The sequence below is a fragment of the Peromyscus eremicus genome, chromosome 1 (genome assembly GCF_949786415.1).
Source record: "Peromyscus eremicus chromosome 1, PerEre_H2_v1, whole genome shotgun sequence".
NCBI classification, from domain to species: Eukaryota; Metazoa; Chordata; class Mammalia; order Rodentia; family Cricetidae; genus Peromyscus; species Peromyscus eremicus.
In genome coordinates this window covers 82,555,561-82,570,106 of record NC_081416.1, presented here as the reverse complement: position 1 = coordinate 82,570,106, position 14,546 = coordinate 82,555,561, and the positions used below count along the sequence as shown (strand labels likewise).

The following is a 14,546-nucleotide window of genomic DNA, read 5'->3' as shown; positions in this document are numbered from 1 at the left end:
TGGACTGTCCTAAGAGAAATGTTTAAGACGTCTTTATGAGATCATGGGCTCAAGAAGATGAAAATACTGCTCAAACCAGGACTATAAATGACTCAAAGGCCAGTTAATGCGTTTAATGAAATTTAGTATGGGACTGAGGTTTGCTTTGAAGTAACTCTTGCAAAATATTTTAAACTTATTCTTTTTAGAATTAATTATTCATGAATACGTTTTAGGACTATGAACCTGGATTTTTGATAATCATACAGATATCATTTTTATGATAAACATACTATACACATAGGAAGCCATTTAATATGGGGCAGAAAAAAAGTACAGGATATCAAACTTTATTGAACAAATTCATTTTTATTTTTTAAAATATCAGAACTTTGAAAACAACCTGAACGTTCAGCTGCACCAAGAACAAAATGCAAGTAAAAAAGTTTGAAAACTGTGTTCAGCTTTGGAGAAACGTATCTTACAGTACCAGGCTTACCTCCTTTGTCTGTAGAGTAGGGCAGGCACACTGGCCCACAGCACTGGGGTTTGGTTTCTGCTTCTTATTTTCTGTTTTAAAGGCCTTCGCTTAAAACAACAAAAACCAAACAAACAAAACCCCACTCAATTCCCACCCTGGGATCGTCTGCAAACTAACACACTGAAATGTTAGTGAAAATAAAGGCGTCAGATCTGAAAGCAAAGCCAGATAAGTAAGTGAGCTTAGATTCCAGGAGCACACAGCACTGTACAACCTGCAAACAGCCCCTCACACTCGGGCTTCACTAAACACAAATAAATAAAAAGACAATCAAAACCATAATACAAATCAAAATCTGAAGGGCAGCAACTTTGCCAAGCTCCAGAACTTTGTGTCTGAGCAAATGGTAATTTATCCCCAGGCCCTTCATCCTACACTATTAAAAGAAAAGTCCCTTTATCTCGGAGCAAGCCTCAAGAAGGCACCAGGATTTTCTCCTAAATGCATATCCTTTCAAGATGGTTTCAGTTTCAGACCTGAGTTAACATGTCAAAACCCCTGAGGATGCTCCAGTCCTGTCTGCATTAGCAAGGTGCTGCCTGTTCTCTGCTTCTCCCATATCCTCTTGGTCTGGCTTACCGAGCAAGCCTCTAGCTATCTGAGAAGAAATATATTCTCACGTCACTGGCTCTTTAGCCACTTGTGCCAGGAACCATAGTATTTATACTACTTTCTAACTTGTTTTAAGAATTAAGCACAAACCTTTTTCCCAACCTAATGCTACAGCCACTTCGCAGTCCCCACCTGGACAGTTTTGCAATGCTCACAGGTCGCTTCCGCCCTTTACCATCTCTACCTGTGGGGAATTCCTAAAAGCACAACAAACTGAAAGGACAGCTTGGACAGCAGTCCAGTGAAACCCTGGGGCAGTAGATGTTCGTGGTCGTTTATGCACTAGTATACGAAGTGACTCAGCAGAGTGATTCCTCATCCCTAACCTTACAAGAAACACCCATGGGTCTGCACCTACAACAGTCCTCTTCTACCTCACATCTTCTCTAAAGAAACTGCAGCAATGGGCCATCAGATTTGCTCTGAACATTAAAACAAACATAACAAGAAAAACACAAAACGTACGAAGCCATCACAAAGTGATTCCCATATAACCCAGTGCCACTTCTCTGTGTGTATAGTGAAGTGGCAGGGACAGCTGAGCCGTATGTAGCACATAACTTCCTCAGAATGAGAATGTCCTGCTGATTTCCCACTAAGATGTTGTTCAGTTCCACATCAGTTGGCAGTGCTTAAAGGGAAACCAGAGAAAGTAAGTAGGAGGCAGAGGCCAATGCCTTCCTCCTACCACCTTCCCTTAGGCAACAGTGCATGGGTCTGGAAGGGCTGGAAGGGCTCTAACAAAACTGTCAACAGCAATTGTGAGATCAGCATTAAGCAGCACACAAGAGCCAAAATATATTATCACAATTTTACAAGGAACCCCAAAGCTTGTTGCAGAACCCCAGCTGAGACCCACCTCCCCAGAGAATGACCTATGAGAGCTCATTTTCATTTGGTGTGGGTCCTTCTGAGACTTGACTTTCAAGTTCAGGTTTAGCTTCTTCCTCACTTCCTGCTGGGGTTTCAGACCTTGGATTTCTCGGCCCCGGCTCCTCGCTGCTCTCTGGTGCCACCTGCTGGTTATTTTTCCCTTCTGCAGGATCACTTTGATTCAACTTGCCATCAGGTTCCAATTTTGCTTCTTTGCCATTTCCCAGCTTTGGGTGAGGCTGTGAGTCTTTTCCACTCTTCACTACCTCTTGGAGGTTGTATTTTCTGAATAGTACATAATCTTTCACAACACTCAGGCAACACACAGCTTTGATGATTTCGACTACCACTGTGTACTCTGGATTAGTGAGATCCACTTTATTTTCTGAATTGAGGCTGCCCACGATTCCTGTAACAAAAAATAGGAAAATGGACTAAGAAGGAAAGATATGATACCTGATGGAGTCAAACAGGCTTTCATCCCTTACTATCTGGGATTTGTTAAAACAGGGTTTATAAGAATTTGTTATTCTATGTGGCCATCAATCAAATTCCATTAATACTTTTGTTTTATTTATTTTCCAGATGGGGTCTCTATGTAGCCCTTGCTGGCCTGGAACTCACTGTGTAGACCAGGGTGGCCTTGACCTCATAGAGCTCCACCTGCCTCTACCGCTCAACTGTGGGATCAAGGGCATGAGTGCACGGATCCATCAGTGCTTTTAATAACTAAATACAAATGAAACCTTGGGACATTTAACAGGAGAGCAGTGGTGAGTGGAGATGACTCAGCTGCTATGCACATGTACTGCTCTTGCACAAGACCCATCTGTTCCTGGCACTCCCGCTGGTAGGCTAGACAATCACCTGTTAACTCCAGCTCAACAGGCTATGACAGCCTCTTCTGGCCTCTGTGGGCACTGCACTCATGTGCATAAGCATAATTAAGCGTGAATCAAAATACTTAAGGAAGAAAATAACATCTGTACTTAACATGAACAGACTGTTTTTAGTTGTCATTATCCCTCCACAAGACAAATTAATGATTTTCATAGAAGTCCCATCAGACTTAGTATTCTAAGTAATCCAAAAACGATATAAAATATACAAGAAAATATGTGCAGGTTATATGCAAATACTACACCAAAGCAGCCAGTTTATATAAGACTTACCTGAACACTCACAGGTTCTGGTATTCCTAGGGGCTCTAATGACCAATCACTCATGGGTAAGGGCAGACAACTTTCCCAAATGACCGATTTTGAGTTGTAAAGGCTTTCTACCAGAAACTCTGCCTCACAGCTATAAAATCACTAAGAGAACCCACCTGCCAACTCTTTAATAACTTCTTCTCTAGTCATATGGCTGTTATTTCGAGATTTGTAGACAATCTGAAATGTCCCTTTGTTTGGGGCTTTAAACCAGGGCTCCAAAAATGTTTCTGCATATTTTTTCATATCTTCTAAGAAAGCTTTGCAGGTGCCTGAGATGGGCAACATTCGCAGAATAACACGTGTCTTCTTTTTCTTGGTTTTGTACATATCCTGGAGAATGTGATGCACTAATTTCTCAGGTTCTAAGAGAAAAAGAAAAGATGAAGTGACACAGGGAAAAATCAAGTTTTGTACCAACTTGTATTTCTCTAGTGTCTATCACACAGCTAGCATTTCAACTTCTCATCATCTGTACTGCTTTTGCTATATATAAATGTCGGTAGTCTCCAGGACCAATGCTTTGGGGATGTCCTAACTTAAATAAGTCACAATACCTCACTGTTGTTTTCTTGTAATACAAATTAGAAAAACAAGCATCATACAGCACACTTTTACAAAAACAAAATCTGTACATCACTTGAAGACTTACTCAATCCACTAGTTACTTCGTGCAGAAGTCCAGCTCTCAGCTGGGAAAGAATCCCAGCACCATGTAGCACAGCACCATGACACATTGAATCATGGCTACTTCTCAACTACACACATCTGCCTGATGTCAGTGTTAATGTTTTTGAATTAGTGATCAGATTTGAGAGTCAAAGGAACTCTATTTTCTCTTTAACTAATTGGATCAAGCCCTCCATTCCTAAGTGGAAACTAAGCGTGGTACTAGATAGCTCTTCGGAGACAGAATACATACTTTCATTCTACCTTACACTACATACCAAGGAAGGATGTATACAGCTAGGTCCCTACTCTTTTTTTTTTTTTTTTTTTTTTTTTTGGTTTTTTGAGACAAAGTTTCTCTGTGTAGCTTTGCGCCTTTCCTGGAACTCACTTGGTAGCCCAGGCTGGCCTTGAACTCACAGAGATCCGCCTGGCTCTGCCTCCCGGGTGCTGGGATTAAAGGCGTGCGCCACCACCGCCCGGCTTAGGTCCCTACTTTTAAGCCAATACTATCCTCACCACCTTCCACCTCTTCACATTATTAGGAGACTACAATAACACACTTCCAAAATGTGGAGTAAGAAACAAACTCCCCGAGTGTGGTATATGCCATCTGAAAATGGTTTCAGAAACATCTGGGCACTGATCTACAGCTGATAGGATATGGGGGATGTTACCATGGAGAGACTGACAGCCATACCATGAAGCAGTATCTGCTAAGACAGAGATGCCCACATACTGTGGGATCAGTGATCTCAGGGGTGTTATTTAGACACACCTATCCCAAGGGTCCTGATGAAGACTACATTATTTGCTCCGCTCTCCATTGACTGGAATCTTCTCATCCTCATCTCTGTAGAAGCCTTAATGTCACCAACTTCTTTCTTCAAGGCAGCCTCCACATCATCATCTTCTCCCTCACTTCCAGAGGGCTGCTGGTCCTTGTCTATAAACTGTTTACATAAAACCAATAAGTAAAAATGACACAACAGCTCATGTTCCAACCCTGTAATTAACTATTTATGTGAAACCCCCAATGGCAGAGGTCTCAGTGGTAACTACCAACGTTTTTATTAGGAGATTAAAATCCACCACTTCCAAAACGTAGATTACAAAATGAATTCCTTGAGTGTGGCATGTGTCTTCTGAAAATGGTTTCAGAAATATCTTGACAGAGGCAGGCAGGCAATGTGCTCATCAGATAAAGCATGTCCCAGTGGACTTTAACACCATCATTGCATACCACTCTGGCTGACAGAATACTCTCTCTTTGGTAAGATTAGAACCAAATGCACAAGACAACTAAAACTGTTACTCCTACTCTACTAAGAAACAGGGTACAGAAGGAGATCAAGAACTTGCTTCAGCCAGGTTCAGTGTAATCCCTACATGTAGGAAGCTGAGGCCAGCCCGCGGCAGCCAGCAGTCTTCCCTCAAAAACAAAAGGAACACAACAACAACAACAAAAGGAACTCACACAGAGCAACATAGACAGGACCATGTGCTTGTTGTCCAGTTCTCTGTCCTACCAAGGGGTTTTCGTTTCAATCAGGTTATAAAAATAACGGTGCACATTGAAGGAGCCTCTACAGATTCGTATTCTGTCCCCTCCTCTCAAATAATGGGGCCCGCTGCACTATCTTTCTCCACACTTGAGGGTGTGCAGGTGTGTTCGGAGTCTAAGCGAATAATATCATGGCTTCCAAACTGCCATTGAATGAGATTTGGGGTTCACAAGTTTTTATTTTCTTACATGTATTTTCAAGTGCACTTAGAAAAGAGCATCCCTCTCAAACTTCTACTACCTCAGAGAGATTTTTAGCTTGTACCAACGTAACATGGTCGCAAGAAGTACGCTTCTGAAAGTTCTTCAGCACACTACCTGGTCCACGGGAGGTAATCAATACGTGGGAGCCACTGTCATGAGTGATGTCAAGAAATGCCCAAAGAGCCAGCCCATCATAAGTACACACCCACCAGGCAGGTGACCTCACTAGCGGCCACACGGGGGTGGGGGTGGGGGGCAGGAAGGTAGGCGAGGTCATGCAAGCACCGTACAGGCGCATCGAAGCAACTGCCGCCTCCGCTCCCCGGAAGAAGCCTGCAGGCGGCTCGCTCTCCCCGAGGCCGGTACCTTTTCGGGCCCGTACATGTCGTCGCCATACTCGTTAAGCAGGCTGTAGGCCTCCTCCACGCACTTGCGCTCGTTCATGTTGCAGGTGATGAGGATGCCCTGCAGGCCGGGCTCCAGCTGCCGCGGCCCGCCTGCGTCACAGCGCCGGGCCCGCTTGGCCGGGAAGAACTGGGCCTTGCCTTTGCGCTTTCCGCCGACCGGCTGCGGGGACTGCTGGGCGGGGGCCGCCATGCTGTCTCCGCTCCACGTTCCTTGGCGACTACATCTGCGCGCGGCAGTTGCGTCACACGTGTGCGACAGTCTGCCCTAGTGATCCCACCCCCTCTCCTTCGGTGGCTTTGGCCTGCCCCGCCCCTAAGCGCGGAGTGACAGGGGCTTCAAGGCCCAGCCAGCCTGCAAACGTAGAATTTGGACTCTAGATAGACTTAAAACTTGCTCAGGAAGAACTGATTTTTTTTTTTTTTTTTTTTTTAAGTTAATGTTTATCGTGCTAGTCACTGTCTAAAGTGCGGAGGTCGGGCCATCATCCGAACTTGAAGTTTATTGTCCTAATAATATGCCAAGGTTTCTTAGCAGTCACTGGAGTCCACCGAATCACTTGGGGTTTGTGTCTTTTCAAATGTGCATATTCAATACAAGTTCCCCTGGTGGTGCCGTGAGAGGACACCAGATGTGCAAAGACAGCTCCCTCTTATTCACCCAGGGTACTCTTGAGCAGGGAGAAACCAGGAATATGTAGATAGAAATATAGAGGAGAGGGAGACAGAAAACACAGGATAGCCTCAGAAGGGCCTGGGTCCAAACCCATCAGCCCCTTCTGTCTCTATTCTAAAGAGCTCTTAAAGGAATGTCAAGGGGTGGAGCAAAAGACCTCCCCCCAGCACAGCCAAGTGCAGACCATTCCAGACACCTGGTGATCATGTATGTGGTCAAGCCATCCCCTAATGCAGCCCTGCTTTGTAAAGCAAGCTCAGATATCACTAGGAAACCTTTGTGGGCTCCCACAGTTGAGCTATCTCTCCAACCCCTGAATCCAATTTTCTAGCAAATTCTACTGGGCTTATGGCATACACATCAAGGAATTCTTCCATAGAGGCTCAGCTTCAGTACAAGCAAAGTATACTCTCCAGGGTGCCCTAGACCTTAGCTTAGAAGAGTGTTGAAGCCGGGCGGTGGTGGCGCACGCCTTTAATCCCAGCACTCGGGAGGCAGAGCCAGGTGGATCTCTGTGAGTTCGAGGCCAGCCTGGGCTACCAAGTGAGTTCCAGGAAAGGCGCAAAGCTACACAGAGAGACCCTGTCTCGAAAAACCAAAAAAAAAAAAAAAAAGAAGAGTGTTGAAAAGACAGAGATCAAATAGGACTTGCTGTTCTTGCAGAAAATCTGGGTTCAGTCCCCAGCATCCACATGGTCTACAGTCATCTATAACTCAAGTTCCAGGAGAACTGACTCCCTCTTCTGAACTCCAAAGGCACCAGACACTCATGTGGTACACATACATACATGCAGACAAAACACTCATCTACAAAAAATAAATAAGTCTACCAAAAGAATTTTTAAAAGAATAAGAAAAAACAATATCAAGAGCTATCTATAAAGAAAGACACTGACATTGACTTCTAACCTTCATTTACTTATGCACCCCACACACACACACACATATGCACACACATGTGCGCGCTAACACACACAAAAGATTGAGATAAAGCTTTCAGACTGCCATGATAGAACCCTCATCCAGTGACTGATGGAAGCAGATGCAGAGATCCATGGCCAAGCCCTAAGCGGAGCTCCAGGAGTCCGATCCATGAGAGAGAGGAGGGATTATATGAGCAAGCGATATCGAGACCATGATTGGAAAAAGTACAGAGACAACTAGCCAAACTAGTGGAAACGCATAAACTGTGGACCAATAGCTAAGGAGCCCCCATGGAACTGGACTAGGCCCTCTGGATAAGTGAGACAGCTGTTTAGCTTAAACTGTTTAGGGGGGCCCCAGGCAGTGAGACTGGGACCTGTCCTTAGTGCATGAGCCAGCTTTTTGGAGCCTGGGGCCTATGCTGAGACACTGCTCAGCCTTGGTGCAGGAAGAAGGGGCTTGGACCTGCCTCCACTGAATGTACCCGGTTCTGCTGACTCCCCAGGGGAGACCTTGCCTTGAAGGAGGTGGGAATGGGGAGGGGTGTTGAGGGGAGGAAGCTGGGGGGTGGGAGGAGGGATGACAGGGGAATCCGTGGTTGATATGTAAAATGAATAGAAAATCTCTTAAAATATTTTAAATATTTTTTTTTAAAAAAAAAGCTTTCAGACAGCAACTAAAATAAGACTGAGAGGTTGGAACTAGGAAAACTGACCCTTACAGCCCAGGAATGTCCAAGAAAAGAGAAAGATGCAGTGTGTCCAGTCCAGTACGTGTGTGGTCTCTACAAACACCAGAGTCAGCAGTGCGACAATCCATAACAGTCTTTGTGAGGCAAGAGGAAATCCAGTTCAACACAGCTTAGTTAGCTGGTGTTGGTTCAAACTTCAGAGTCTGACCCCAAGAAAGCTTATTTTAAGCATATTCAAGTACAGTACAATTTTGAAAAATAGTTCCCTGGTGACAATTAACTCAGTCCTGTATGTACGATAAAGCTTAAGGCAGGAGTACATCAAAACTCTTTGCAAAGGACACAGGACCTCAGTTCTATAGATTGACTATAGGTGTTATCTTAAGGGCTTAGGGGAGGATCTGGTGTGGTTTTGGTCATACAAATAAGGCAGAGGTCACCAAGCTATCAACCACCTCTGCTCTGTTTGTAAAGTACATGTGACATCCCATAAGGATGAGTTCTATCGAGTGAGAAATGATGCTCAAGATAAAGATCTAGGGAAAGTGACTGACATAAGAGTAAGAGTCTGGGGAAGTCAGATGTGGCCTGGCCCTATAGACAGCACAGGTCACCAGGATATTAATTAACCACATCCATTCCCAGCCTTCTGCGTTGAAAACAGGTCATACACCTCTTTCTTCAAAGAGACAGCCCTGTATGATAACAGTCCTGGTTTCCTAGTGCTTATCTGTGAGCACAAGGGCCTCATGCTCTCTACAAGTACTGAGCATCAAGTCTAAAGTGAGTACCAACAGGCTGGGGAATATTGTCTGTATCTTATTTTAGTGTCTAATTCAAAAGTTTAAACAGAAGAAAACTGACCTAGTCAAGAACTTTTTAAAATTACATTTAGGGGTTAGGGATTTAGCTCAGTGGTAGAGCGCTTACCTATCAAGCGCAAGGCCCTGGGTTCAGTCCTCAGCTCTGGAAAAATAATTAATTAATTAATTAATTAAAATTACATTTATTTAGGACTAATAATGATTTCTATCTGGAAAAACACAGATTTAAGCTGTCTTGAAAATGTACTCTCAAGCTTTTTATTTACAACTTAAAACTACAATAAAAGGAGAGAGAGAAAAAATGTTCTGCTGGACACATCTTGGCAGGTCTTGGCAGGGAGGGCCAACTGAACTCTCTTGAGTTAAAGGTTTGCCCTCCCAAGAGACCTGACTGGAACTCAAAGCTCTCCGCCTGGTAGCCCTTCCACCGGGGTCTGGCAGAGCTGGGGGCATGTCTGATGCAACACCTACCTAAGTTCCAACGAACGGCAAACGGGGCTCCGCTGAAAGCAGCTTGAGCTAGGTCTCAGCTACCCCAGAACTTAGTTTTTTTTGTTTTTCCTCACACTAGAAATTAGTCAATTGTCCCGGCCAGCGGGATCTTCAGCAGAGACCCTAGAAGGGGGAATGGCGAATGAAAGGAACAAGAGACACAAAGAATTGACAGCAAGACAGTATTCTGATCAAGCTGCATAAGGAAATGTTATTTTCTAATAAATCAAGACTTGTCCAGGCATGTCAAAAGTTTCTGGTTAGTGGCTCAATACTGGACAACAGAAACTTAACTCAGGCAGGCAATATGGCATGGCTCTTAAAATTGTCCTCGGCAGTCAATATAGATTGATCAATAGTCATGAGAGCAAAAATAAAAACAAGCATGGTTTCTAATACAGAAACAATTACAACTAGGACATAAAACACCTAAGCTGGTTAATTTCCTGTGGTATTGCTCATTCATTATATGGATTATTATATGAAATTCTCTTCTACTGCTAGTCTAATCAATATTTAAATTAATGTTTAATTTTCATGCTAAATAAACTAAAAGAACAAAACTTAAAATTTTGGGCATGTCAATTGGGTACATCCTGATTTGCCTATCACTACTTAGGATGTGGCTCCTCTCTTTAACTTGCTTTCTGGAGACTCTCAGTTAAATTGTACAAGAAATATATCACCTGAAAAAGGATAATGAGATATTGGCTTATTAAATAATGCTGCTGCTAAAGCAGTAGCTCATAGAATTAATCCCTTACTTCTTTTATCAATTACTTATCCTTCCTTTCTCTTCATCTCCTACTGGAATAATATGTTACCAAGATGATAGTATTACAAAAATTTATGCGTGTCCATAATCTGTAACTCCTTATTTACAAGAAATTATAGGCTAAAAAAAATGTTGGGGAAAACATGTCTTAACTTACTGTTAAAGAGCCTATGGAAATCATTGTGCCACTAAATAAAAGCAGGTTGATTATATGCTCCACACTGATAATAACTGGCAGATTGTATTAGCATGCTACTCAGTTTTTTTTTTAAGATTTATTTATTTATTATGTATACAGAAGAGGGCTCCAGATCTCATTACAGATGGTTGTGAGCCACCATGTGGTTGCTGGGAATTGAACTCAGGACCTCTGGAAGAGCAGTCGGTGGTGTTCTTAACCTCTGAGCCATCTCTCCAGCCCCACTACTCAGTTTTTATAGATAATTATTATGCAAAAAAAACCCTTCTTAAGATTGTTTTGAAGTTACCCCATTGGTATTGCCTAAAATTCCTACAGAGATTGCATTGAGCGCTTTTACATGTGGCTCTTCAAACGGAAAAGTAGCATATATTTTATATACTCTTACCTACTACAGCATACTATATATGTAACTTGAATTCAACTCTTGTTAAATTTAAATTTTTAAGTTTAAATCCTTAAAAGTTAATAGCCATTGTTAATTAAGTAGGTTTTGTTTGTTTTTCGTTTAGTTTTATGCTTGTTCTTGGCCTGATAAATGATCAGACTCTGGCAAGGGAGGAAATTAGGGGCTCATGAAACCCTATCCTCTATTAAAAGCATTATTTTACACAGTTGTCAGGTCCAAAAGAAATGGGACAAATAGTTAACTTTGGTGCCTACTAGCATTCCAAAGTGCATGCTGGCCTCCAGGCTCTCTCAGTTGTTATGGAATATTACTTTAACTATGTAAGTGTGTTAAATTTGTTTATTCTGAATTTGTTTAACTATGTAAAGATGTGTTGTATCTGTTTTACCTTGCCTGACTAAGACACCTGATTGGTCTAATAAAAACCTAAATGGCCAATAGCTAGACAGTAGAGGGATAGGCGGGGCTGGCAGGCAGAGAGAATAAATAGGAGGAGGACTCTAGGCATGAGGGAAGAGAGAATGGAGGAGAAAAAGAGGGAAATGCCCAGGGCAGCCAGACAGACAGACACAGAGTAGGACATACAGAATGAAAGAAAGGTAAAAAGCCCTGAGGCAAAATGTACATGGAGAAACAGATTAATTAAAGTTGTAAAAGCTAATGAGACAAGCATAAGCTAAGGTCAAGCAGTCATAATTAATAATAACTCCCGGTGTCATGATTTGGAAGCTGGTTGGTGGCCTAAAAAAGCCTGCTACACTCAGTATCAAAAGTGTCTGTTATAGAGTCCATGCTGGTATCCCCTTCTCAGCTCTTCTCACCCCGCCCCCACCCTAAACTTCTTCAGCCCATCAGCTTCCCTTCCCTCAGCTTCTCATTCCTACATAATCCTTCCATTCAGCCACACACCCTCTTTGCTGTCTTGGCTTTTGCTCTCTTGCCCCTCTCTCTTGGTCTCATTCTCTCTCTCTCTCTCCTCCTCCTCCTCCTCCTCCTCCTCCTCCTCCTCCTCCTCCTCTCTTGCTCTGCCTTTTCTCTCTCCTCTCAAGTCCTAGTTCAGTTTACTGGTCATGTTCAAGGTACTGCTTTCTCTCCCTTCTCTGAACTCTTTCAGATGCCTCTGGCGGTGCTCTCTCTCAACTCTACAATAAAAACCTACTCCTCAACCATACCTTGGAGTGGTCATGTCCTCATTTTATACAATAGTATAAAGGCATTATTTTATATATCATTCCAAGCTTCTAATGCACAATTAGTAGGAATAGACATCAGCTTGACATCTGGAACTATGACTTTCTGTGTCTGGGACATCCTCTACTGTCAAGTCTGTAGAGATCTGAGCTCAAAATTCACTACAGGTGTGCACAATTCCTCTTCCTAACTAGCACAGCTCCAGGTATGGCATGAGGTTTTGGCGGCTCTAGGACAATACCATTGTTCCATAAATGGAACTTGACTTTGTCAAATACCTCTTTATTCACATCCTTTCTAGGACCCCTTGCAACTAACATTTATATTACTAAAATCCCTTACTATTCATGGGACCAAGCTATTAGGAACACCATCAAATACTTATTGGCAAATTTTTATAATAAAAAGAGAAGTATATATATACCTGTAGCTGAAAGTTTTCCTGGTCCTGCAGCCGCTCAAACCCAAGTAAACCTACACAGGCTTATATTATTTTTAAATTATGGCCATGGCAGGCATCTTGCTAACTAGCTCTTATATCTTAAATTAACCCATTTCTATAAATCTATATTTTGCCATGTAGCTTGTGGCTTACCAGTATCTTTACATCTTGCTTCTCATGGCAGCGGCTGGCAGCGCCTCCTCTACTCTGCCTTTCTCCTTCCTCCTCTCTAGTTAGAATGTCCCACCTAACCCCATTCTGCCTCACCATTGGCCAAACAGCTTTATTTATCAACCAATCAGAGCAACACATATTCACAGCATACAGACTGACATCACACATCATTTCCCCCCTTTTCTTTCTATTCAAAAGGAAGATTTTAACCTCAACATAGTAAAATTACATATAACAAAACAGTTATCAAGCAAGAATTATAGTTACAATATAGTTACAATATCTAGTCTATTTGTATTTGGCAAAATTAAAGAAGATATCCTATCTATCATATATTTGTGAGTCTAAGGTTTCATATCTACCTTATCTATCTTTTATCATAACCAAGGAAAACCATAATTATAACTAGTCTTCAGCTACATCAAAGACCTCAGAAGGATACAATATTATCTAAGTAAACAGGAAGAGCATTTTAAGCAACTTCCAAAAATCTAGAATGACAGAGACAGCTGTCTGCCTGGATAGTCATCCAAAGTTCCTCTGCAACATTGGGGCATCCAAATTCAGCCCACATGCCTAGAGTCTCTCACTCACTTCTCTCTGTGTCCTGTAGAATGTCTGGCAGTTTCCTCTGCAAAGCAGGAACCTAAGAGATCATTGTGCCTTGCAAAGTTCAGTGGTCACCTTCCTGTTGGTTCCGCATGTCCAGTCGATACAACATTTTGTCAAGCAGTCCAGGCAAGAACAGTTTCTTGCCCAAATGGCTATTTTTGCCAAGAAGAAGATAAACTCCCTATGGAGTGTCTTCGATGCCCATCTTTCTCTTTGAAGTAATTGGTGCTGCCAGGAGCAGATGTGTTTCATTGTCCAGAAAGTCTAAGTTTTTAAAATATTTTAAATGCCATATTCTGTAGATCTTTGAAGTGTTTGAATATTACCTACCTAATTGAATTATATCTATGTATACCTAGAAAACTTAATATGACTATAAATTTGACTATCATAGAAGACTAATTATTAATCTGTATTTCTTAATTATCCATTACAATTTAAATGAGCTGCACAAACATAATACCTTAAACAAGAGTAGAAATATACATACAATATAACAAAATTAACTTTAAAATTGTATCAATGAACTAAAATTCATAGCAATGTAAAATATTTTAAGCAAGTTGTTGTTCTTTAAAAGTAGATTCAATAATCTACCTTTTTATCCTATCATATCTATATCCTATATTTCTATATCATATCCTCCTTTCTTCTTTTAGAAAGAGATTGACTATGACCAATAACAGTTTGTAACCAACAACCTAAACAAAGACAAACATCCATAATCCACTTTTGGGGAATGTGGGCATAGTTTTCTAGGCTACTTCTTGCTGATAGAGGGTGCTTGTAATCTTATGGGGACACAAAGAAAATTCTAGGATTATGGTCAAGTCCTGACTGGAATAGTCTGTAAGGCTGTATTCTCTGAGCCAGTTGCCTTGAAGTTGATTTTGGATGTTGGATGATCTGCGCCATGGTGTCATTGGAGACTTTTCAAGGGGTCTGGCTGGTCAAACCATATTAGCCTGGAAGCAATCCATAGGTTCTCATCTTCTGTGGAAACAAAAGCAGAACCTCTTTTCCAAAGCAACAGATCCTTAGACATAGATTTTTGAAATCAAGATATCTTCAAAATATACA

General features: G+C 42.0%; 1 protein-coding gene across 1 annotated transcript; it reads right to left on the bottom strand.

The window, feature by feature from the left end:
* Window positions 1-328: 328 nt before the first annotated feature.
* Thumpd1 (THUMP domain containing 1) lies at window positions 329-6,453 on the bottom strand. Its single transcript, XM_059268000.1, has 4 exons — window positions 6,020-6,453; window positions 4,664-4,838; window positions 3,333-3,581; window positions 329-2,414 (listed from the first exon to the last, which is right to left on the bottom strand). Exons 1-4 carry the CDS (start codon window positions 6,248-6,250, stop codon window positions 2,008-2,010), a joined length of 1,062 nt encoding a protein of 353 aa, XP_059123983.1. The 5' UTR covers window positions 6,251-6,453; the 3' UTR covers window positions 329-2,007.
* Between the last annotated feature and the right edge of the window lie 8,093 nt (window positions 6,454-14,546).

Coding starts and splice junctions, on each gene's coding strand:
- Thumpd1 (XM_059268000.1), bottom strand. CDS start 6,250: ATGGCGGCCCCCGCCCAGCAGTCCCCGCAGCCGGTCGGCGGAAAGCGC. Junction 3,582..4,663: donor CATCAGGACCCTTGGGATAG/GTGTGTCTAAAT, acceptor TTTTTCTCTTAG/AACCTGAGAAATTAGTGCAT. Junction 2,415..3,332: donor AGTTATTAAAGAGTTGGCAG/GTGGGTTCTCTT, acceptor TTTTTGTTACAG/GAATCGTGGGCAGCCTCAAT.